Below are 25,695 nucleotides of genomic sequence, written 5' to 3'. Positions count from 1 at the left end.
AAATTGGGGGTGCTATAAAATATTTCCACGCAGAAAAATTCAGTCTTGGGTTTTATTAAATCCAGCTCTTTTTGCCCATTTTGTTTTTATATCCCAATAATTACTGTAGCTTCTGTGTTTTCCACACTCCCCATATAACCGCAACTTCTATGACTGTGGAAAACATTAAACGTCTTTTGACATTTAGGATAGGATTGTATTTACTATTCTGTCCTGTTTGTTCTCGGATCCCATCCATAGAAGATATTTGAATTTATACTTGTTCTTTTAAATCTGAAAATAACCAGGTTGACCTTAAATGTTCACACTGATTGTATTGTTCTTTATATCCAATATAACATTCTGAATGCACACAAAATGTAGCTTAATACTGATTTGTAGGTACTGTAACATCTCAAACATTGCTTTGCACTGCATACATACATTGACTCTTTAATATCAACATCCAGCTATCATATGTTTACTTGCCGTATAAGCTGATATATAATATCACTAAAAATTTGTTAAGGCATGGACCCTAGAAATCCTGTAGTGCAACCTCTGTTTTGCTGTACTGAGGACCCTGGTCTAAGGTCCTTCTCACCTTTCTGTAATAGTCCGTGAATCATCTAATTTCTCATTTAAGGCTATAATGTAACTGTATGTAAAGAATGCAATGTGAAAAGCCATAATTTTACCAATAAGTGCAGAAAACAGCAAGTTTTTTTGGCACCAGTTCCAACAATATCTTCCCCAGAAATAGCATTCGCAAGCTAGTGCGGAATGGCACCCTAACATGGATGTTACAGAGGAGAGCTCAGGCAATTAAAATTAATAGGTGTCAATGTTCATGACACCTCGAAAATTCAACCTGCACATTGGCAAAAGCAGGTTATTTTTAATATTTCTGCAGCCACATAAATATTCATATTTAATATATTGCAATACCTCATTTCCAAATGGCAGTAAAGCAATTTATATAATATACATGTTTGCAGGTATGTATTTTTTAATAGTTGGATAGAATATAGTATGTGATCTCTCATATCTTTGACCTTACATGGACTTCACTTTTCAACTCTGTAATTATATTAAGATCCATGAAGGAGAGAAAAAAAAATCTAATTTTGGAAAATGTATTAAAAGTTTAGGTCTGAGTTTCACTATAAAACATTTTATACGCAGATACATATATGATGGAATGTTACATTGAGACAGCAGAGTAGTATTGTGTATATCACATAGCTGAGATACAATTACAATTTTCTTTCATTCGTTAACTCTCTCTCGTGCTTTCTATTCAGACCACTTTTGCTTCTGGCGACCACTCCTGCATCTTCTTCATCTTTTATCTTCTCTCTTCTATCTTTGCCCGCATCTCTGCAAACATAGCCCGATGGGAACCTCCATCAAAATGGAGGCGCTTGCTATGACGTCCTATTCCCGATCCTCCAATCGCAGGAGAGAACGTCACCAAAAGTCATTTTGCACTAACTTAAACCTAGGGCCAATATGGTGGTGCCACAAATAATGGCTTCCCTAAAGTAAACTTTTTAAACTTTTTTTCATACTAATGAGACCTCTGTAGTTATTGTGCGTAGTGATATTTTTTGTAAAGTATTAAAATACATAGCCACTCAAAATGTGATGTGACATTTTATACAATTTGATAAAATACGTTAAATCTTTATTAAAATTGTGGAACAAATTTTTTTTAGGAACAAAATTTTTTTATGAATGTACTTTTATTCCAGTTTTTCTCTGTCCACAAATGTAAAGTTCTGATCTTGTGTTTGTTGGGGCAGTCTTCTATATATAATATAGTAAATGACTTACCAGAGAATCTCGGGCATCAAGTCATCACATTGTGTATTGTTTTTTTAATTATCACTTTAGTTGTTTCCAAGTGATTATGTTAACCCCTTAAGGACCGGGCTCATTTTTCGTTTTGTACCCTGTGGGACCGAGGCTGTTTTGACACTTTTGTGGTGCTTGTGTTCAGCTGTAATTTTCTCCTCACCCATTTAGTGTACCCACATAAGTTATATATTGTTTTTTTCAGGACAAGATGGGCTTTCTTCAGATACCATTATTTTGATCGTATCATCTTATTTACTATAAAAAAAAATAAAAAAACATGGTGAAAAATTGAAAAAAAAACACATTTTATGACTTTTATTTGAAAAATCTTTTACTCACCTAAAAAAGCAAGTAAAAAAACTAGCTAAATAGATTCTACTACTTGTCCTGAGTTTAGAAATACCCAATGTTTTTATGTTTTTTTGCTGTTTTTTGTAAGTTATAGGGCAATAAGTACAAGCAGCGTTTTATGATTTCAAAATCTTTTTTAACAAATCTGGTCAGTCTGCCTCCATCTCCTCTTTGGAACATCTTTGAAGCCGGTTAACTCAATTTAACCCATTCAAACCATATATTTTTGAAAACAAGACACCCCAGGGTATTCCAAATGCTGTTATTTTAACCCTTTCCATGCACCAATTATACAACTACACTTTGTCAAACTTTGTAATAGTAATTTTTTTTATTTTTTTTTCCACACAAATTGTATTTTAGTTATAGATATACAGGTGCTGGTATATGTCACTGTCAAACAACACCCCAATATGTGTTCAGCAACATCTCCTGAGTACAGCGATACCCCACATGCATGGGTTTGTCAGATTGTTTGGCTGGTAAAAGGCTACTTTTGGGGCATGCGTAATTCAGGTGGTCATTTGGTCATTGTGCCTCCCTCTCCTCTTTGGAATATCTTTGAAGCCGGTTAACTCAATTTAACCCATTCAAACCATATATTTTTGAAAACTAGACACCCCAGGGTATTCCAAATGCTGTTATTTTAACCCTTTCCATGCACCAATTATAGAACTACACTTTGTCAAACTTTGTAATAGTAATTTTTTTTATTTTTTTTTCACACAAATTGTACTTTAGTTATAGATATACAGGTCCTGGTATATGCCACTGTCAAACAACACGCCAATGTGTGTTCAGGAACATCTCCTGAGTGCAGTGATACCCGACATGCATGGGTTTGTCGGGTTGTTTCAGATTTAAAATCCCACATTTGGGAAGTGCGCTTTTTTTCGCCATTTTGGTCAGTCTGTACCTATGCCCTATCTTTGAGCTAGGCCACTCCAATTTACCCCATCAGCCATTTTTTTTATATATTAGACACCCCTTGGGTATTTGAAGTGCTTTTATTTTAACTCTTTGTTGAGATTTTTGAGAAATTTTAGCACTTGCTCAAAATAATAAACTTTATTTTTTAATTTTATTTTATTTTTTTAATACTTTTTTTATATTTTTTTTTACACATTTTGCTGGTACTGGATGGTTCATCTAGTGACATCACTGCATAATTATTTTTAAATGTTAGCACATTTTTTTTAAATTTTTTTTTCCATTTTTTATTTTTTTTGAATATTTTACTAATCACATAGTGATTAGAAAGCTGGGCTCCATTGACTTGCATGGTTGAATGCAGTACCTGTATTCAACCAGCAAGTGGAGCCAGTTCTCTAGAGGGTCTGGAGACCCTCTAGCGAACTTTTTCGTCTTTATTGTTTTATTTCCCGGGCCGCCGCCATCTTGCTTGATGGCGAAGATCACCGGCAGCGGCGGCTGTGACCGCTCTCCGGAGCGGTCACAGCCCACCCAGAGGTAAGTGTTTGGTGTCGCTGGATGCCTCCTGATCGAGGCATTCCAGCGACACCATTTAAGTTTAGGAGGCGATCGTTGATCGCCTCCTAAACGCTTTTAAAACGGGCGTCCGCCGCCATACAATGTATGGCGGCTGTTGACGCCCCGGGAAGGGGCCAGACATGGCCCCCGATGCCGATCTCGGCCTTGCTGAATGCCTCGACATCGAGGCATTGCAGCAAGGCCGTTTAAGCGAAGAAAGTGATCCTTTATCACTTTCTAAGCTTATTTAATTTTTTGACGGTTCAGGACCGTCAAAGGTCATTTAGTGACCTTCTTGTTATGACGGTCCTGAACCGGCAAAGGTCGCGAAGGGGTTAAGGCAACGTGACAGCTCATGGCATAATTGTTCTCTCTGTACCTTGATTTATGGGTTTATCCGTTTTTTTCCCCGTTTCCTTAGTAACTGGCACACATATCTTTCATACTTATTTCTGAGCGTTCACAATATGCAGTTCTAATATCACTTCAATTAAAGCTACTCCATAGAACATACTCTGACTTCGCTAAATCTTGACTTTATTTCTTAACTTTTTTTTTCTCCTTCCTCTAAAACTAAAAAGTAAGAAAATAATATAAACAACAATCAAACACATCGATAGACCACAAGGTAAATGGATCATAAAATTAAATTGTTGGTCTAAAAGATATACTTCAGCATTTTTGTAAGATGCATCATTTTAAATATAGTGCTTCTTTCAGGAGACAGATCACTTTCTACTGCTAACTTCTTTCTTGTCAACTGTATAATAATGCGCCTATCATGTCAGTACAAAATTGGCTTTTTTGTGATATACAGTGTTTGTACTTAAAGGGAAGATGCCTAACAAAAACATTTTGCAAACATCTTGGCAGTGCAAACAGACAAGCACAAATACTTTGGTTGCAAACCCTTTCTGCATATACCGTATTTGCTCAATTATAAGATGAGGTTTTTTCCAGAACAAATGCTCTGAAAAAGACCCCTCGTCTTATAATCGGGGTTGTCTTATAATCAGACCTCAAATAGGTCTGACTAAGATCCAGATCCCCCGCAGCGATGCAGGGGACCTGGATCCTCCTGTGTTATGCCCCCACCAACTTACTGGTGCTTCTGAGTCCCCGGTGCTTATTTCGGGCAGCGTGTAGAGCTCTACGCTTTTAGGCTCTAGGCTTTTTCTTTTTTTCATAAATTAATATTCAGATTTTGGGGGGTCGTCGTATAATCAGGGTCGTCTTCTAATCGAGCAAATACGGTATTTTAATGTTCTTTTGATCTTCTCATTTTAAATAGTATGGATGATACACTACAATAGGGGCTGTGAAACTAATCAACATGTCTTGTGTATAACTTCTATACTTTTTTCTATCACTTTTCACTGTTTATATATATAGTGAATGAGTACGGTATTGATTGACCCTTTTTTGTGTTTTATTAGTGTTATGTTTTCAGAATGTAAGCTTGTGAGCCCAGCCATCTGTACCCTATTTATCATTTTGTCTGACAGTTTGAATGTCATACACTGTAGGGTGCCATATAGAGAATATTAATATAAAGTATATGTCGTCCAAGGAATAATATGCTACATTAGCAACTGGATAGGTTTTTTACCCGGTGACAAGAACAACAAAAAGGAAACATCTGTGTATGAAGGGTGGTGTATGTTTGCTTATTTATGGTACGGGGTGTGTGTATTTAGCATGTGCCAGGGACGTTCCTATTCTGCACCGATCTTACAAAAAGCAGCAGTATGTAGATGGCTCATGCAATTTCAACATGTGCTGTGCAGTGGGCTACGAGCTGAAGTCATGTAATTTTGTGTCCTCTGTCTGTCTATAATTATTTAATGCCATTTTGGGGGGTTTGCAGAAGTGTGTAGTAATTTTAGATGTGCATATATTAATTGAAATTGTATTTTATTTTGCTGTCTGTGCTTATATAGATGCACATGAAAGCTGTAACTCAGATTGCATGCTTGGAAGCTCTGATCCCAATGTCCGTTTTTATTTAATTTTTTTACGAAATCTACAGAAATGGGGCTAGTGCACTATTCTTGGTTTCATGCTGCTGAGCACACCTGTTTCAGGTTCACTTATTAATAAATGAATATTTCGTAGAATGTTTCCTTCTAGCATGCACAAATGATTGATTGCATGTATTTATCATGGGCATAAATATGTACACGTGGAAGCTCTCATAGATTAAGGTAGCAAATGATGCACATGGGGATTTAGCACACCTTTTTGTAATATTCCCTAAAGGACAGCAGAATGTCTGAGTGCTGTAGTTTTAGAATCTAGACAAAACTCAACGCTAAATCTGGACCAACCTGTGAGTCTTTTAACATGCTGTAGCTACTAATCCATACAGAAATTGTAATCTGTGAATTGCACACAGTTACCTAAACAGTGCTGTTCAACGGGTGCTATACGTAACTATTCACACTATCTGTATAGCAACGTTTTTAGGGAAGTATGTTATTTTCAATGTAGTGGGTCAAAGCATGCCGAGCAGGTCTCCCATATTACAGATGTGTTGCTACAGAACCGATAGTAATACATGTAGCCATACCGCTAGGTGTGTGCACCAGGCATTGAGGGATGCACATTTGCACCCATCCAAAGCATTTTTCCCTAGTGACTCCTAAACAATTCTTAAGGGCTATCTGCCTGGAGTGCTTGAAGCCATTTTTGCGAGGGTGTTTCACAAAGGAATACTCTGCATGGGCAGGTCTTAACCACTGATTATGGAAGCCGATAGAAGTTCTTAACCTTCCATCAGCTAATAATGTTCAGTTAGGACCCAACCCTGTTAGTGCACAGATTGGGAGGAATTGTCTGATGTTGTAACCTTTAAATATGCAGAACACTCTCCACTATGTAAATTATTATTACGCATTTTAGGGTGAAAAAAATCCGTTCTGATATAAAGGAAGACTAAATGGCAAATTAACAGAAATATTTCATTTATTTTCCGTACAAGTTAGCCCTGCAAGGCCAAGTTCCAAATAATAAAAATAATGAAATATATATATATACTGTTTTCAGATATTGTTCTCTTCTAGAACTGCTCTGTTGTTTCCGAAGAACAAATTAAAAAACTACCCCGTTGAGCTTTCCGAGGGCATTGAATTGGTTGATTCTGTTTTTTTTTGTAACTTACTGTCAAACTGTTTTCTTCAAACATTGACAGATTTCCCTCTAACCACTTCTCCTGTAAGTCTTCGTCGATACCCTGCTGTTGGTTTTCCAGACTCTTTAAGAGTAGGGATTGCACTTTCACCAGCTGTGCTTATATAGTTGTTAGTGCTCCCCTGTGTATTATATACACTACCTGTAAAGACAAATAAGATGTGTTGCAGAAGGAGAAGGTACAATATATTTAGGAGTGAGTACTATATTAAAGTAGTGATTTCAAATTGCTTTCATATGACCATTTCATAACAACTGCTGTCCCATGTTTCTCAAAATTTAGTGCTTGCTTTAACCACACCTGTGCCGGACAGTTTGATCTTCTTCCAAATGCGGCTTTTTAAAGGAGCAGTAAACGCTGTTCATTTACAGTATCTCTGCTCCATTACACCTTAAGCATGCAATCACATTTACAGATAAAACAAGATATAAGAATTAAAAACCATGTGTACTGTACACCCGGGTGCGCAGCCATCGTAATTCATTATTCTAAAGCTCAGCATGGTTATTCCTGCCTTGTTCTTCTAAGGGAGGAGAAATTCATGTTAGTTTTGCCACCGCTTGCCACAAATGTCCTTTTCTCCAGGATAAAACTAGTCCCTTACTTTGCAACCAAATGTCCCCAAGACATTGATTGGTGAACAAAACGTACAAGCTATTGGCAAATTTAACAAATCATTTTAGTTGTGCTAAAAGCTATGAAGGTAATAGTTCTTATTTAAATTTACATGTATCAGTCATGGACATTGGACTCCTTAGCTTACATGTCCATTGGTATCCATATCATTCATAATGTTTAACATTTTAAGGAAGTACATTTTTAGTTCCAAAATGTTCCAGAGCAGCTAATTGTCTATATTTATCACTCATTTTTTTCAGTTATTTCAAGCTTGTTGGGTGAAGAGCAATATTTATAAAAATGTATTTGCCATTTAGCATTTATGTTCCCTGTTTCAGTAGACCTGTTTGACCTTTTACTTACATTAATGTTTTTGGTCTTTATCTCCGCCTGTAATGAAATGCCCTTTTCTGCTTAGATTTTCCTGTCTTCCTTTTATAGGTATATAATGTTTTGTCATTACATTACATTTTATTTATAGAGTGCCAACAGATTCCATACTATTACAATAGGGGGAGAATGAAATTAACTATAGGATTAAAATTGGCAAGAACAATAATACATGGTGAGACATACTGCTACAGGAAAAGGGATAAAGTGTCTTGCAAGACAAAAGCCTTAGTTTTGTTTAAATAATAAATAATAAACTTTGCATTGAGTGCTAAATAGAAATCAGAGGTTCTGAATGCTTCTCAAAGCTGCTAACAGGAAATCACTTTTTGGGGGACCATGACCATGATCCTGCTTTCTACTTCTGTATATAGCTTCGCCTGCCTGTTTGTGTTACCTATGAGGATCTACCTATGCCCTCCAGCTGTGGTTATACTTGTCCACTGTATGTAGGTTTAGCTGTCTTTGATCATTAGATGTAAATACATGGCTGCACCTAAGTGCCCATTAGGTGTAGGCAGGTTTTATCTCCCTGTACCTGTCTGTTGTACGGGTTCATCTGTTTGCCTGCTGGCATATACATCCCTGTTAATGTGCGACCTGACATTTTACAAGTGCTAAATGTTATATCCAAGTTTTTTGTGATGCTATGCTCTGTGAAAACTAGGATATCTTGTAGCATGAGCTATTGCTGTGTAAATGCTGTATTTAGTGCGGTTGTCGACAAATTTGGTTTTGACCTAGGAGCCAGCCAAAAAGTTAGGAGCTAGCTTTTTTTTTTCTTACCCAATCACATTTTTATTTTCCTGGTTCTTGGGGTTTGTCCAGCCTTGCTATACACTAACATACATTTACATACATTTACACACTTTAACACGTATAGTAACGCACATGCTAACATATAATGCTTACAAACCCTAACACCTTACATAAAGCAAACAGTAGTGATGGTAGTGCAAGGTTTAGAAGATAGCAGCTCAAAAAACACACGTGGAATGACCCCCTATTCCACAAAGTGCAAACATATAAACGTGTATTTCACCTTCTGGCTTTATCAATCTGGAATCAATTCCAGATTGATAAAGCCAGAAGGTGAAACGCGTATTTGGAGGACCACCAGGACTTTTAAAGTACACACCATTTTATTCTTTGTATACTTTGTTGGGTTGATTTTAACATAAATTTACAAAATAAATGTGATTTTACTGCATCCTGGGATTTCCAAACATTTGGTGTGCTACAGCTGTTACCTGCTTCAAAGAAGGGTCTGCCTACCCTATATTAGGCACAAGCCACAACTCAGGTAATCTTATGGCTCGGAGCAAGGGAGAAAGAAACCACAGAAAGACGTTTAGGTGAAGTGCCGCCTTAAGGGCACAGTCGTGTGTTTTTCAGGAGCACTTTTTTTAAAGGCTCCGTTTAAATTGTGAGTACACACTCTGTAGGATATAAATATACTTTCTATTTCTATATACAGACATACTGCACTATTATTTTAGTATTTCTGTTTTTTTCATTACATGTTACCAACCAGCAACTACTTGTAAAGGGTGAGTTTAAATTTTTTTTTTCAAATGTATCGCTCCACACTTTTCTGGTGCGAAAGCGCCAGAATATATGTTTGCACCTAACACCTTACAGTAGCACACACACTAACATTCTATGCTCATACACACACATGCTAACACTATACAATTATATACATACTCTAAGACTATATGTTGACATATACACATGCTAATTCCCTACATAAACAACACCATACATGCTACCACCACACTATTATACATATTTACACACACACACACACACACACTGGCCAACACTACCTTTATTAAATTACACACTCTAAAACTATGGACACATACACATTGAATCTGGTACCATAATACAGTAGAAATACTGATCCTGGCACTATACAGTTACACATACAGTGACCCTAGCACTATACACACACTGATACAGTATTCACTCAGACTGACTCCAGCACTATACATATACACACATACACCCTGACTCATACACTACAGCATACATACACACACTGACCCAGCACTATACATGCACACACCAACACACTGACTCTGACACTACAATATACATACACTGATTCTAGCACTTTACATACACACATTCACATACACTACCCCCCCCCACCTCGTGGAGACCATGCTTTACTGTGGGGTGTGGTGTAGCGGGTGCTATCAGACTCCCATCGGCGTTACGTAATGCACATTAATGCATAGGGTGCCAGAAGAAGAAAACTCCGGAAGTGGTTTCTAGTCACCCTGGAGACCAGGGTTTTTTCGAGCCCTGATTTAGTGTCTTCAAGAGCATGCACTGTAAATATCCACCTAAATTCAGTTCATGGGACAGTCAACTTCCAAAGTCTGTTCATGAAATTATGGAAATGAACATAGCTGACATTATGAAAAGAAGTGTTAAATGAATCACGAGAGTAATTAGGTTGGTATTCCAAAGGTAACTTGAATTCTCCAATACCCTAAACATCAAATAACAGGAACATTTATAGTTTTAAAGAGGCAGCCATGTCCAAAATCTTTTCTTTTTTTCCCCCGGCACCTGCATATAATGAAAGTGCATAATGCAAGGCAACAATAAGATCATGCATGTGATGGGGCCATCCTTATTCATACTGATGTGAAATGTCATTGTGGCAGTTTGTAGTACTATGCTAAATAACCAATAGAACACAAAGCAATGTCACCGTATAAATCTCTTGTAATTCATAAGCATGTTACTTGGTAATATCACAGATGGCGAGACATGCTAAATCATTTGTTAGTGTTTCATATTCTGTTTTGTAAGAAGATTATCCAGCTAAGTGTGTTACAATTTTACTGTATCTACTACCCTAGAAAAGACACAGGGATCATGAAAGGCCATTATTATCCCTTTAATCTTTGAACAGGGGCTTTAGCTTTCTCATACATACAGATGGAAGTACAGTATAACCTATTGATCATTACTAAACATTGCTTGTTTTCTGTCACTTTATTCTTATTCAATATTGTTGTGCTGTAAACATTGCATTATTAATCACAATGTATATAACCCACAATTTTTGAAAAACAATATTATCGCCATAACAACCAGTTGAATGGTCTAATCCCAACAACCATACTAATGGCTGCTATGGTTTTATCGCGGTACAGTTGGGCTGTACCAATGGTTGCTGTAGTGGTATGGTCCAGCTATGAAGTTCTAATATCCCCAACAGCTCTCTATTGTCTTTATTTTTTTATTGTCCTTGAAAAGATACTTAAAGGAAATTTAGACCATTTTTACACAGTAATGAAAATTGGTTATTTCTGTACATGCAGAGCCCAATGCACATTCACTGTAAGCTCTTTTAATGAGTGATATTCACTTAATGTCACAAAATATTTTGTACTAATGTAAAAAAAAAAAAAAGCTTATCTACATGATTATCTCCTTTTTCTTTTGGTAAAGTCATTTCCTTACAGAAACCAGTCCAAATTTTAAATTTGTAATTCAATTATAGGTTAATGAAGCATTGTAAGCACTATTTATAACCACGTTTTCAAAAAGTCACAAGCCAATTATGCAAAATGTCTATATATCTTTCTGCACCCACCAAAGTAAATAGATTTAACCTTTATATTAATTACTTGTTCATGTAAAGCACCACTTTCAATAATGCAGCATATCCCATAATAGCTTTATTTTTCAAAGACATGACTTTTCGTACATTTTCCCACTTTTAATGAAGAATTTAACCAATTGTGTTCCTATGGACGCTGTATCCTCTATGGTTGCAGGTTTGCATGACAAGCTCATATTACCCTTAGGATAAGTGCTGTTCATTCATTCCACACTGCAAGTAGTCACAGAGAGCGGCAGCCTGCTTACTACATGTGAGCACATTGCCCTGCCCAATAATCTGAGCACGCTGCTTGGCCACTTACTACCAGTAGCTCCATTCCAAGGTGTATATAGATGGTGGAATACTTGGGATGAGAATTGAATGTTCCAGAGCTCAGGCAGATGAATGAGGAGCCTGACAATTACTGCTACAGAGCAGGGAAGGAAGTCAATGATGGCTATTCAGTTATTCACATGAAGACATGGATAAATTGCAAAACAACCATACAGGGAACATGTAAGAAGGGCCATGTTAGTCCTATATAATGACAAGGTAAATCATTGACACTTAATAGGTAATCTCATCGATTACATTATGCCCTGTCAGCCCTTGTTATTGAAAAATCTCAATAGGGATGGCCCTTAATGACGTGTACTGAAGTTTATGAATTGAAATATCATCTAGAAACTCAGTTAATGAATTGACACCTATGAAATATTATTTCTGCAAGTGTAATTATTATTTTCTTTTCTGTAAATAAGCAATAATATTGAATTATGCGGCCTGAAATTGTTTAAATTGCTGTTTCATTTTTTCATTCTTGACACATCGTTGACTTTTCATTTTTGGGGTGAAAACACTTGCAGTGAAATGTTTGTCAGTTAAAAAAATCCCAAATCTATATTCCTGTTCCTAACACTTATAGATGTATCCGCCCATTGCGTTAGTTTTACACGGGCAAAATGTTTTATGTCTCGGAGTTAAATGAAAAGGATAGTGGTGGATATCAGGGATTGTTGTAATAGTGTTTCTGCTTAACTGTAAATCGTATCTGTATTACAAGAATTTAAGTCACCCGGTGATGAGGGAGGATTTTTATTTTCCAGTAGCTTGGAGGTGAACACACTGTTGAAAATTGTCAAGATTGTCCAAGATTCTGTGTAAAATACTCATCCATCACTGTGAGCCCCTGGTCAGAAAATGACAATGCAGTAAATATCTTCAGCTACCACCTTTTAATGTACAAGCTGTTTTCAGTAGGAATTTCCAGCATTCACATAAAACACACTGTCATGAGTGAGTGCCTGTGCTCCAGAGTCATTACTATTGAAATGATGGAACATCTTTCAGCGGATAACCGCAAAACTTTAAATGTCATATCAAGTTTTTGAAGCCGTTTTCAAACCCCATGTTCAAGGTTACATGAATATTGAATGTGCCTGCATCAAAAAAATTACAGGTCTGTGGGAACAATCTTTCATAGCACAGGAAATTGAAAACACACCAGTTAAGGGACACTGTTTAACCATATGGCTACATGTGAAGGTATTTGCTCCCATTTTTTACAATTTTTGTATTGTTTACATAATATTTCCATAAATATTACATTGATTATTTAACGTTACGATCAGCTCTTCTTATGAAAGGTGCCATGGAACAAGATGATGTCATTCATTCATAAACTTACACTTAAACTAATACTAATTACACCAAGAAACATTACACACATTCATATCTTATAACATCCTGTGTTATGAGATTTCATTTTTGACATGAACAAATGATCCAACCTAAGGAAGAGATAATCATTCCAAAGAGACACTTAAAGGTGACCCAGTGCCTTACATGTCCTGCTTTCCAAAGTGAGCAAGTCTAAGAAACTTTAAAGAAAAATACATTAGTTTTAAGGCACAAACAAACCAAAAAAATCTAACTTTAAGCTGCTGAATTTAAATTCAGAAATTCAAAATTACAACACGTCATCAAAGCGATAGTAATTTGAATTTATACAAAAATATTTTTAGTCTTGGTCAACTAAATAAGCATACTGTAGCGTAGACATCTTACTGTACAGCTTTCAGCAAATATCTGCTAAAAATGGATGTATTAGTACAGTAGAGTGGCCATCAGCACAGGCATGATCATCTTAATTAAACTTTAATACGGAGACCTATCACTGCTTACATATAAGCAGTAGGTTGGGTCCTGTCGATGTAGCCATTGGTTACCGTGTTTTTAAATGATAATTTGTTGCATATGGATTAGCACCTAGCTCAGACTACCCCAAAGCAATAACTGGTCTACTCATTCGAGATGCTACAACCTTTAACAATAAATGATCAAATGTAATGTGTGTATAATTTCTATTTTTATAGCAACGCTGCGTATAATGTTCTTCCTTTGCATACATTTTCATGGTATTGTTTGAATATCGTTTCATACAATATCTGAAAAATCTAAATCCCCCCTCCTGCAACGTGTGTGTGTGTATGTGGATGAGAAACAATGAAAGCCAAAAACCACGAGCGATGTGTTTGCCTCTTTAAAGCTTCTGTTTAACCATTCCTTGCAGATGGCGTCTTGTAAAATGAACTAAGTCAAGATCATTGTCTTCTAATAGAAGTTTCCTCCAGTAAAATAAGACGCAGAAAATATGAGAATATCAAATTGCCCTGGGAATTAGAAAGCCTTATTCTAGCACAGTGTTTATAACCAGTAAAACAAGCCTACATTTTCCTTCTAATGGATGCAAAAGGAAATAAAATGTTTACTTCTGCACTGTCCTGTTTATCAAGCCTATTTTATTTGGAAGTACAAATTACTGTGATAGAGATATATTACCATCATCAATATCCTGCTTTCTTGGGTCAGATCCGCTATAAACAACTACCTTAAAACTAGCTTCATTCCTGCGAGACGGTCTTTTTAAGGCCAGGATATTATTCTTTATGTGTTGGTTTTTTTTTCATTTTTGTTGCTGGTGGCCTTAATATACTGCATGTTTTCTAACTTTTCTGTTTATGCCCTAAATTAACACTAGTTTATTTCCTGTGCTGGCGGCTGCAGAAAACGCTATTTCAATGTAATATCAATGTTTTTTTTTTTTCTTTACAGAAAACCTTAAACCTCAGTTTGAAAGGTCCCGATCCCGGACAAATATCCATTCCAACCAGCCAAGAGCGCCTGTTGCTAAGGAACTTAGCTACGAATCGGAAACTCATTCCTCCACGACCCGGAGCAAGGCTGTTAGTAAGAAGGAGGTGTATAACACTGAAGGCAACAGAGATAAAGGATCAGGTCAAGGCTCAACAAAAACAGAGTCCATTCCTGAAGTTGAAGCTCTTCTTGCGAGATTGCGTGCTCTGTAACATCATGGCTAGCAGGGAAATAGTTTGCAAGAGCTGATGACCAGTCACAGTGTATACAGCTTTGTACCAAATGGGTTTATTTCTTCTTAAAAACAAAACAATGTGTAAAAGCTGTTTATCATAATAGTAATTTAAATAGTTTTGTTTTGGTTTTCTTTACATAAAATCCTGTTTACCTTGCATGGAAGGGTTAACTCCTAACTTCCAATTTGTCACTTTGTTCTTGTTGTCCCCTTTTGCTTGTGTACTTGGGAGCTGCAGTTACTGTCGGCCGTTCGAGGCACGTCAATAACTGTCTGCTGGATCCTTCCAAGCTAGTAGCGGGATTTCATTAAAGTAAAGTTAGAGCTTACTAATGAAAATATAGCTCATGTACAGAGAAAAGGCTGGGATTTTACGTGCAGTATAATGCCTTTAATAATATATTGTCAGAAATGCGTCTGTTGTGGTATACTTCTATTCTGCTTTACAACGAATTTGGAAAGAAAAGATAATGAAAAGTATAATGCTTTTATAGAGGGTATTTGTTCTGCAGTACATTTAATCTCCAGCATATTTAAGAAGTTTTGTAACCGTATTATTGGATAGATAAAGCGTAAGATAAATTACATTTTAGATCAATGAAAGTGCAATTCCTTCTTCAAAAGTTTTGCGATAAGCAAAGGAGTGAAAATGCGATATATCAAAGCAGAGACGAGACCAAGAATTGTTATAAACACACAGATACATGTGCTTTTTTTTTATATGTGTAGAGTGTGCAAAAGTTATACTCTGTTTACTTCTTTATATATACGTTTATGTAAATAGAGAAATATACCAAAAGGTAAAAATATATAGTTTTCCACATCCTGAATTCTAAAAATTCCAGAACACAAGTGCTTACTTTCCTTATGGTAAGTGATGAACATTCCCCGCCATCTGAAAAAGCAGACATGTTCCAGGGTTCTGTTTGTGTTCCTGAAATCCATCTAATTAAAGACAATCAGCTTTGTGTATTTTCACATTTATTTAACCCTACAATATTTTTGATTTAGTCTGTAGTGCCATAGTCTGTTTCGTCTGCAAGGTTTGCGAGTTACCAGAGCGTATATCTAACCTACAGCACTGCAGATAACCATATAGCTATATATCCAGGATAGTGTTTAGCGATGATTGGTGCAATCTAAACACAAATATACCACGCACGCACGCTGAATGCTTTTAATATTTGCCGGAGGCCTAGTATATTAACCTTGACATTTCTGCAGTGCTGACATTAAGCCATTTTCCAGACATCTTAATATCATATAGCTATTGAGATGTTGTTTGGTTATGTCTGCAGCTCTGAACTGTCCCCTGTTTATAAACACTACAAATCAATTATATAAAAGTATTGCTAAATGCACAAAGATCTCTCCTCCGCATGTGAAGGATCTGTTCCTCGCATCATCCACCTAGTATTTAAAGTATGTGGCTTCATTCTATGGGAATTATTCACAGATAAATCTCAGTGAATTTACACTATGTCCTCCTGTGATGTATGTGATATGTTTTATGATAAATCATTCAGTTTTCATTGCTTTTATTTTTCGTTTTCATATGAATGAGGCCTTCGGTTCGGTTTTCCTGTTCAGTTACTATACCTGGTCTAGTTTTGTGACACTGTGCCTGATACTATATCTATGTTTAGCTTACCTTTTTATATCTACTTCAAGACACAAACAAAGCTATGCAATTTACAATATAAACATATTTGCTGCTATGAATAATGTAAAATAAAAATTTCAAAAAACGTTAATTGATCTGGTCTTGTTTCTTTTATGTTTATCTATAATGTTGGAATGGCAGACTTGGATGGTTTCAGACCAAGTGTTTCACATAACACAAAAGCTATACTGGTACAGATATATACCAGTAACACTTAACACAACTACTGATTCCTGGACGCAGGCTGGGTGTGTAGCAGGGGCAGCCTGAATTCTATAGGCATGGCAGGTCCGCTCATGCTGGAGGGAGCATAGGTTAAGTGTATTTGTTAGAGTGAGTTTGTGTTATTTATGAGAGGGGGACCCTTTAGTGGTGTATACTGCTGCTCACCTCTCATACTAAGTGTGGGCGCAGATGCAAGATCAAAACAACATTTTGTGAAGATATGGAAACTATTGCATATCTGTCTCGCAGCATTTTATATTAAATGTGTTCCGATTGTTACATTCAGTTGGGCAGCTATGATTGTGGGTGGTGAATATTAAACTAGAAAACTAGAAATGTTCAGCTCTCCTGTAAACTCCCTCTCCCACACTGACAGGTAAGGCCAGCTATTTATTTTAGATTGCCATCACAGTTCTTGTTTCTAATTTTATATACAAGTTCCTCCATGCCTACGAGTTTTCAAACCCAAAAATGCATTATATTACCCATCATGCCTTGTGTTTGTATTACAATTATGTACATCATCAAATAGGGAAATGTATATAGGAAAAGACATGGGAACAACATTTGTTTTAGAAACATTAAATATGTTGGCAAAGATCCATTCTGCCTGTCTAGTCTGCCCATTTGTTCCTGTTGTACAGAATGTATTTGGTCCATGTTTTTTTTTTTCTTTATTCAGGATAGGAATATTTTACTTTGTTTTAGGAGATTTTCTTCCCTTTGGTGTTTTATGTTTAAAACCATGAATATTATGCAAATGCAATATGCTGTTGTTTTTCTATATTTTCACAATCTGTGCCATTACAATATATAACATTTTGAAAAAGATAAATAAGTGAGAGAAACAGCAGGTCTGTTTGAGGCATCTTAGTATTATGTTTAGCAATAGGTATTTAAGTATTCCTTTTATCGCACCAGTGTACATTAATCCGCAGGAACGTTCAGGGTATAAATAATTTATAGGATGTTACAGTTAACATACTCGGATATTTCAGTACCTTTGCTATACATGGATGTCTAATATCTTATATTTTTAGCTCCTTTACATAAAAAAAAATACCAGACGTCTGACGCATGTAGTGGAAAGACCTATATGATATTTCTGATTTTTGTGTGTACATTTCAGTTGGTGATTAAGTTTTGAAACAAAATTATTTGTACTGTTCCATATATAGATTGGCTTGTATGGTTGGGAAATTGCAAGCTCCTTTGGAGCTTTCAAAGGTCTCCAAATATTATTGATTATTGAAATATGTTTTTACACTGAACAAACAGGTCATTTCCACAATCCCCTCTTAGAATATATATGCTGTCATTACGGACCAATAGTTTAATTATTTTAATCTGTATTGACTTAACACATATAGCCCCAGATGAAGCTATTCAAAGTTTAAGACAAATATGGTTGCATCTTTACAGCAGATTACTATAACAGGGATAATGAAGGGAAATGTATACACGTGACAGTTTAAAATATGCAATGATGCTATTACATGTAACGGCAAATTTTCTGCTTGTAACCAAGTTCAAGACCTCAAGGTGCCAACACTGCATGATGGTGCCAACACTGCATGATGGTGCCTACCCCTGGTGTAGTACAGAATGTTATCCTCTTCCAGAAAAACAACATAACACACACAAGCATATACTGTACACATTCATGTATGTGTCAATGCATGTAAATGTGTGTGAATATATCCTTTTATATATATATATATATATATATATATATATATATAAATATAATATGAAATTCTGTTCCAGGATAAATACAGCAATGTGAAGAATAATCTACAGTTAAGGTATTTAAACTTCTTCACGACAGTGCCTGTACATGTATGGTCACCACATGCATTTGTTACAATGCCCGTGCAAAAAATCTCTACACAACTTTCCTGGAAGACTCACAAGGCTATCCAGGAAAGAACCACCCTCAAAAAAGGGCCATCATAAAAAAAGAAAGCTGTCAACAATGGCTTCCTAAGAGCAAATCGGGGTTGCTGAATAGAATGAATTGGTCTCAGATCCTAGAAAATTGTTCCTAGAAAGCTTGGGGCCATGCCGCTAAAGGATAACAAGACACTCAGTGGGGATATCTTTACATATAGTGCATGCTCTGCTTGACACTAGATCTTCTCAGTAGCTTCATGGGGTCTAAGATATACCAGTTGTGATTCTCAAAATGAACGACTTCAGTTTTCTCAATCTTACTAACCAAGTGCTCAGACTAGGAATGTGATCTGGCTTACGCAACATTCAAGTGGTATAATGCATTTAGTGGTGGAAGACATTGATGCAGAGACTGCTAATACATTATTTGTAAGCACGACATTAATACATTCCATAATCTGCACTAGTTGCTCATTTCTTTCACTTTTCACCTGAGAATTTTAAATGTGCTCAACATTGCAGCAACATATTTACATTTTGGCTGCACTGACCTATGTCTGTTGCTACAAGCAGGGGATTCTATTATGGAATCACCATTAGGGAAAACAAGACCTATGCTATATGACCAAAAAGTATGTGGAAACCAGACCATCACACCTATTTGAGCTTGTTGAACATCGTATTTCAAATCCATGGGCATCAATATGGAGTCTCCCCTCCTTTGTGACTATGTCAGCCACCACTTTTCTGGGAAGACTTTCCAAAACGTTTTGGATTGTGGTGTTGGGAAATTGTGCACATTCAGCTTTGTGAAGTCAGGCACTGGTGTGTGATGATAAGGCCTAGCTTGAAATCAGCATTCCAAATAAATCCAAAGGTGTTCAATGGTGTTAAGGTAAGGGCTCTGTGATGAACATGTCTTTAAGCCTTACTTTGTCAATGCTGGAGGAGGAAAGAGCCTTCCCCAAACTGGTGCCACAAAATAAAAACAGTTGTAGTGAGTGACGTTATAGAGAACAGACAATTTTTATGCGCTATGTGCTTCACTACTGTGACCGAGTACGGCCTACCGCTTCACTTTACAATAATAGCACTTACAGTGGACCAGGGCAGTGAAATGCTGACACAGGTGATCACATAATACCAAAGGCGAAATAGAACTAAAGTGACATACACCAGTGAACAATAATGTTATACAATCGCAGGGAAATAAGCAATATTATAGGTCAAAAGCAGGTACATATATCCACAAGTGCAGAAAAATATATCAGAAATATGCATCACAATAATGAAATGATTTACATAAAATCTGCCCATTGTTGTGTATTTCCTGGAACATGTATATATCAAAGTACTCTAAGGTAATGTTTGGCTGATCATGCAAATTATTTGAGACGCACCATAAACTGGAAATCCCCATCAAATGTATCACATTTATACCTTGATCTATTTAAACAAATTATATAAGTGTAACAAATCCTCTTATGTGCGTAAAATATATGACTGTTGGAAAGCCTGCATGTTGTTAAAAATATATAATATATATATATATATATATATATATATAATGGTCCTGGCTGGATTTGTTATACCATGCTGGTTAGCTTAAACAACTAAGACACGCTTGTCCGTTAATTCGTTCAACCTGTTTAATACAAAATAGATAAACTGACCGATAGTAATCACGTTTCCATTAAGAAAAAACATCCCTAGTTCATATCCAATCATTATATCGGGCTGCTTTGTATATAAAATGCCTATTGCGGACAATATACTTAAACAACTGCTCAAACCCCAAACCAACCAAGAACCTATGCATTAGCCCAACACATTCGATCCTGTCCTAGTTTATCCCCTTCAGGACCGGGATTTTTAAGCTAGGGTGTCGCTAAAGGACCGGAGCCGTTTTTGTGTTTTTGCCATGTCTTTCTTCAACTGTAATTTCTCTCTTATCAATTGGTGCACCCACACAAATCATATATTGTTTTTTTCAGCACAAGTAGGGCTTTCATTTGAAACCATATTAAGCTGGGTAGTACATTGTTTTGTTTGAAAAAAACTGGAAAAAGTGGGGAAAAAATGAAAAAAAAACGAATTTTTTTTACAGTTTTGTATACATACAAATTGTACACACATTAAACCAATGGGAAAAAATTATCCCAAATATATTCATTAACTTGTCCTGATTTGGAAACCACCCAACATGGCCAGGATTTTTATCTATTTTGACCAGTATAGGGCAAATATTGCAAGGCATGCATCACGTTTTTGAAATGTAATTTTTTTCAAATTTGGCATGGTAGTCTAATAACTCCAATAGTTGTCACAGATACTGATTATCACCCCAAAATTATATGTTTATGAAAAGTAGATAAGTCAAGGTGTACAACTAGGGTAATTTTGACACTTTTCAAACAGGGATTTTATCGCCAATTGCTGCCAAATTTTGAGGTATTTTTATATTTTTGGGGTTTTTTTTGCATATGTTGCAATGTTGCTTTAGATTTTATATTATATTTTGTATAGAATATGTGCAACTGCAGAACAAAACACCAAATTGTGTTCACCAACATCCCCCAGTTCCAACAAGGCCTCACATGCATGGTTCATGCATTTTTTGAGGAAGCTAATAGGGCAAAACTGGAACATGCGCATTTTCGTTTTCACATTTGGAATTTTCAGAAATTGGTTTCCTGGGCCCATATCCCATTTGGGACATTTTGGAAGCCCCCTGCTGTAAATTACCCCATAAAAGTATATATTTATGAACAGTAGACAAGTCAAGGTGTTCAACTAGGGTAGTTTTGACAGTTTTCAGCTAGCCTTTTCTTCACTGATGTCTGCCAAAGTTCACGGAAAATTTATTTTATTGCGTTTTTAACAAATACATTTCAATGTTAAAATTTATTTCTTGCACAGCATATGTGCAACAGTGGAAGAAAGCACCACATTTTGTTCACCAACACCCCCCGGTTCCAACACGGCCTCACATGCATGGTTCATGCATTTTTTGAGGAAGCCATGAGGCCATAACTGGAACATGCGCAAGTTTTCAGAAATTGGTTTCCTGGGCCCATATCCCATTTGGGACATTTTGGAAGCCCCCCCACTGTAAATTACCCCATAAAAGTATATATTTATGAACAGTAGACGAGTCAAGGTGTTCAACTAGGGTAGTTTTGACAGTTTTCAGCCAGCCATTTCTTCACTGATGTCTGCCAAACTTCACAGGGAAATTATTTTATTGCGTTTTTAACGCATACATTTCAATGTTGCAATTTATTTCTTGCACAGCATATGTGTAACACTGGAAAAAAAACACCACATTTTGTTCACCAACACCCCCCGGTTCCAACAAGGCCTCACATGCATGGTTCATGTATTTTTTGAGGAAGCTATGAGGGCAAAACTGGAACATGTGCATTTACATTTTTTTAAATATTTTTTTTCATCAGATTACTTGTAAGTAACAGGTTTAGGCCGCTGACATCAATCAGGGAGACCGATCAATAATCAGCGACTTAAAATGTCACCGACAAGTGATCAGGTAATAATTATGATTTTTTCATTTATTAATAATTTGTGTTTTTTCATAATTACCCTAGATGACCCCTCTCTCTTTGTAGAGCAGGGTCATCCGTGGGCTGCCATAATGATCCGATCACTCCTATTGGCCAGGAGTGATCTGATCAGCCCAGCATTTGACCTGGAAGCACCCTGGACTTTCAGGTCAGTGCTGTTATTTTTTTTTAATTATTATTATTATTTTTTATTTTTATTTTAATTTATTTATTTTTTAAAAAAATGTTTTAATTATTATTTTTTACATTATTTTTTTTAACTCTTTCAATGCTGATGCTCCATTGAAGCACAGCATTGATTGATATTTAGTCCCCACAAGCTTGTGGGGACTAATATTAACCCCTGCAATGCTGCGATGGGGGTCATACACAATCGCAGCATTGAAGGGGTTAATTGAGGAAGAGGGGGGTAGGGGTTAACTGAGGAAGGGTGGGGGTGGGGGAGGTCTGGTCTCCACACTCATGTGGAGACCAAAGAACCCTGTCTCCCTGTCCCTGAAGCTGCCTCTGGCAGCTGGGACACAATCTCCAATAGACTGGAGATTGTAGGGGAGGAGTCTCTCTGATCAGTCCTACAGGACTGATCAGAGGACTTCTGGGGGCTCGTTTTTGCTGTTGCTGGTCTGCCTGGGCTTCCAGGCAGACCACCAGCAGCAGAACCCCCTAAAAAACGGGAATTAACCCCTTCAATGCCATTGAAGGGGTTAACGCTGCACTGACGCTCTCATGGAGCGATCAGGCAGCAGGGGGGTGTTGGATCAGGTCCCCACACTTGTGTGGTGACCCATTCAATACCCCCCCCCTTCCCTGAAGCTGCCTGTGGCAGCTGAAACCGCGATTGCAGATTTTTCTGCAATCGCAGTTTCTGCCTAGAGAATCACTCCGTGGGAGTGATCGTGGGCTTGGGGGCGGGCTTAGACAGGCTGTGCTGTCTGCCCAGGAGTCCTGGGCAGACAGCAGCAGCAGCGCCCCCACGATCACCGCGATTGTGGTGATGTGGGGGCGTTTTTTGGAGGAGACGTACCTGGTACGTCCCGGTCTACCGGTGACTGTTAACCAGGAAGTACCAGGTACGTCCCGGTACTGAAGGGGTTATTAGGAGACAAATTTAAAGTAGACAGTATGTATCTCTTAGCATAGATTTAGGTAAAATTCATGGATTCACATAGATCGATGATGCATACCAATTAATCTGGTAACGTTGGGATAACCATAGTTCACATCATGAAATGCATTTGAGATGCAATCCACTCAATTAAATTATATGCACAACAATGTAATAGCATGAAAATGAAATCCGACAAAATATGTATGAAATCCTGTATGATGTGTAATTTAATCAGCGAAAAGACTAAACATTATACAGGGCCAGCCAAGCTCTTCCTGCAGTAGAAGCTCACTGAGCTTGGACCTTCATAATCTAGTGAAGGGTTGGAACCACAGCTCTCCTCTAAACTCTCCGTTAAGTCAATATATCCATTTAAAAATTAGATCGTTTTGTTGATCCCATAACTATGTAGCTATATAAAATAGCTGGTAACTAAATTATGTTTTCGCATTTATACTCATTCCAACAATAATTTGTACAATATAATGTATGCTTAAATAACGTGTATTTGGAACTCATTTTGTCTAGATAGAAAACAAGTATTCATACAGTTGGCTAGTGAGCACATGGCCAAACCACATTCCTGCATATTAAGGAGAAGCATTTGGTGCTAATAGAGCAATCTACTAGACTAGTCATAACATTTTATCTTTATAATTGGCCCATGGAATAGAAATGCAATGTTTTTCTTGATTAAAACAAATGTTCTACAAATTCAGTTTGTGTACAGTAGTCACGAAATGTAGCATTAAAAAGCCTTGGCATCTTCTTAAATAATGCATATATGTTGTACAGATGGTCATATGGAATGTAATTGTGGCTTGCAACAGCAGCACCTGGTGCTTTTATAACTTTTTCATTTCAATATCACATTGATTTAATATTCTAAGTTGATGGAATGATTCATTTCCTGATGTTTCTTTGAAATGGTACACAAAAACAAATTCTTATGTATCGAGACAGGTTTTTATTTTAATTCACTTGTAACAAGGCATCTCAACATCCAGGCTGTAGAAACACATGTAAGGCCTCGCATCAGGTCAGGTTGCTGAGGCATATGATTTAAGCTAACAGGGTGCAAGGTGAGCCAGATTTATTTACATAATAAAAATAAAAAAGACTATAGAAATAGGGTTATGTTGCTGACCTAGTTACCAGCTTCAGCAATGAGCAAACAGTTTTAACACAAAGAGCAAGTGGTACACTGATTAGTAGGGCACCTTCACCTATGTAAAGACTAAGTATATGGTCTTCTGCTGACAGATTGAATGTAAAGTGCTCATGCCAAGTGCTGCTACATTCATGTTGGGATGGATAATTTTTGCCTTTTCCGTGTACCAGAAATTGTATAGCTCATGCCATCCAATATAAGTGTGTGACACTAGAATACAAATTATAAGAGCTGCTGTTGAGATGAGCAAAAGGTGGTGTCACCAGTTACCTTGTAGCAAAAGACATGACCAGAGATGGGTTTGAAAAGATACACAAAGTCTTTATCCTCTATTCCTTTCCTCTACTGCTTAGAACCCAAATACATAAGATTCACAAATTTTATGTTAATAGCTTAAATGCCTCTTGAAACTCAGGACCTAAAACTTCACATTAAGTACACAGATTTGTTCTATGATCAAGATCACAGCTTTATTGCAAACCTGGCAAAATAGCACTAACCTTTAACAAGCCATTATATCTGGGAAGCTGGTACGAACGCAAACCTTCTGTCTGATGACTAGTGATGAGACATTTCTGCCCAGGATGCCTGTTGCATGCCAGAAAAGTAATAAATATGATTAGGATTGGGAATGCAGTGTTAAAAATTAGACCCAAACTTGTTTTAGTTGCAGTTCTTAATTTTGAAGTGAGTCAAGGACGTGCTGCACATGTTTCTAATGTTGGGCTTACAAAATATATCCTAGGTTGCAGTCTGTGTGCCTTGGTTAATCACCGTTCTACCTCCCATCTATTATAAATCATAACAAAATGTATTACTCTCACACTATTAAACAACCACTGACTGCGACACTTGTGTGCCTTATCTTTGGACGCATGCCTTTTTTCCTTCAAGAAACCCCTACTGGCTACTTTATTTACTGTAAGAAGTGGCCATAGCAATCTTTTATCCAATCAGCATTACTATCCTTTGGTTTGTGATGGTGACAAAACAACAAATCAGACTTTGCGCCAGAATCACAGTTTTCAGCTGTATGCCAGTTGAAAGTCATGGCGTCAAAAGAAACAGATTAGAAGGAGGTTCTGTCCAAGTTCCTTTATGAGTTCCAGAATTTTTCTCTAAAATTTCAGAATCACAAAATCAAGTGTGATTTTGA

At 36.8% G+C, this 25,695-nt stretch overlaps 1 protein-coding gene across 2 annotated transcripts in view; it reads left to right on the top strand.

Moving 5' to 3' along the window:
- Positions 1–14,875, top strand: part of LOC149299853 (protein diaphanous homolog 3-like) — a 265,720-nt gene extending 250,845 nt beyond the window's left edge. For both annotated transcript variants that reach the window (XM_089485812.1, XM_089485811.1), the window contains one exon: positions 14,622–14,875. In XM_089485812.1, coding sequence (XP_089341938.1) covers positions 14,622–14,875 — 254 coding nt within the window. The remainder of the gene's footprint in view (positions 1–14,621) is intronic.
- Positions 14,876–25,695: the final 10,820 nt, after the last annotated feature.

The sequence above is a fragment of the Sceloporus occidentalis genome, unplaced genomic scaffold, assembly GCF_023333645.1.
Source record: "Sceloporus occidentalis isolate IW3139 unplaced genomic scaffold, rSceOcc1.0.p SCAF_27, whole genome shotgun sequence".
In the NCBI taxonomy this organism is placed as follows: domain Eukaryota; kingdom Metazoa; phylum Chordata; class Lepidosauria; order Squamata; family Phrynosomatidae; genus Sceloporus; species Sceloporus occidentalis.
The sequence above is the reverse complement of the archived record's forward strand: the minus strand, read 5'-3'. Positions and strand labels throughout refer to the sequence as shown.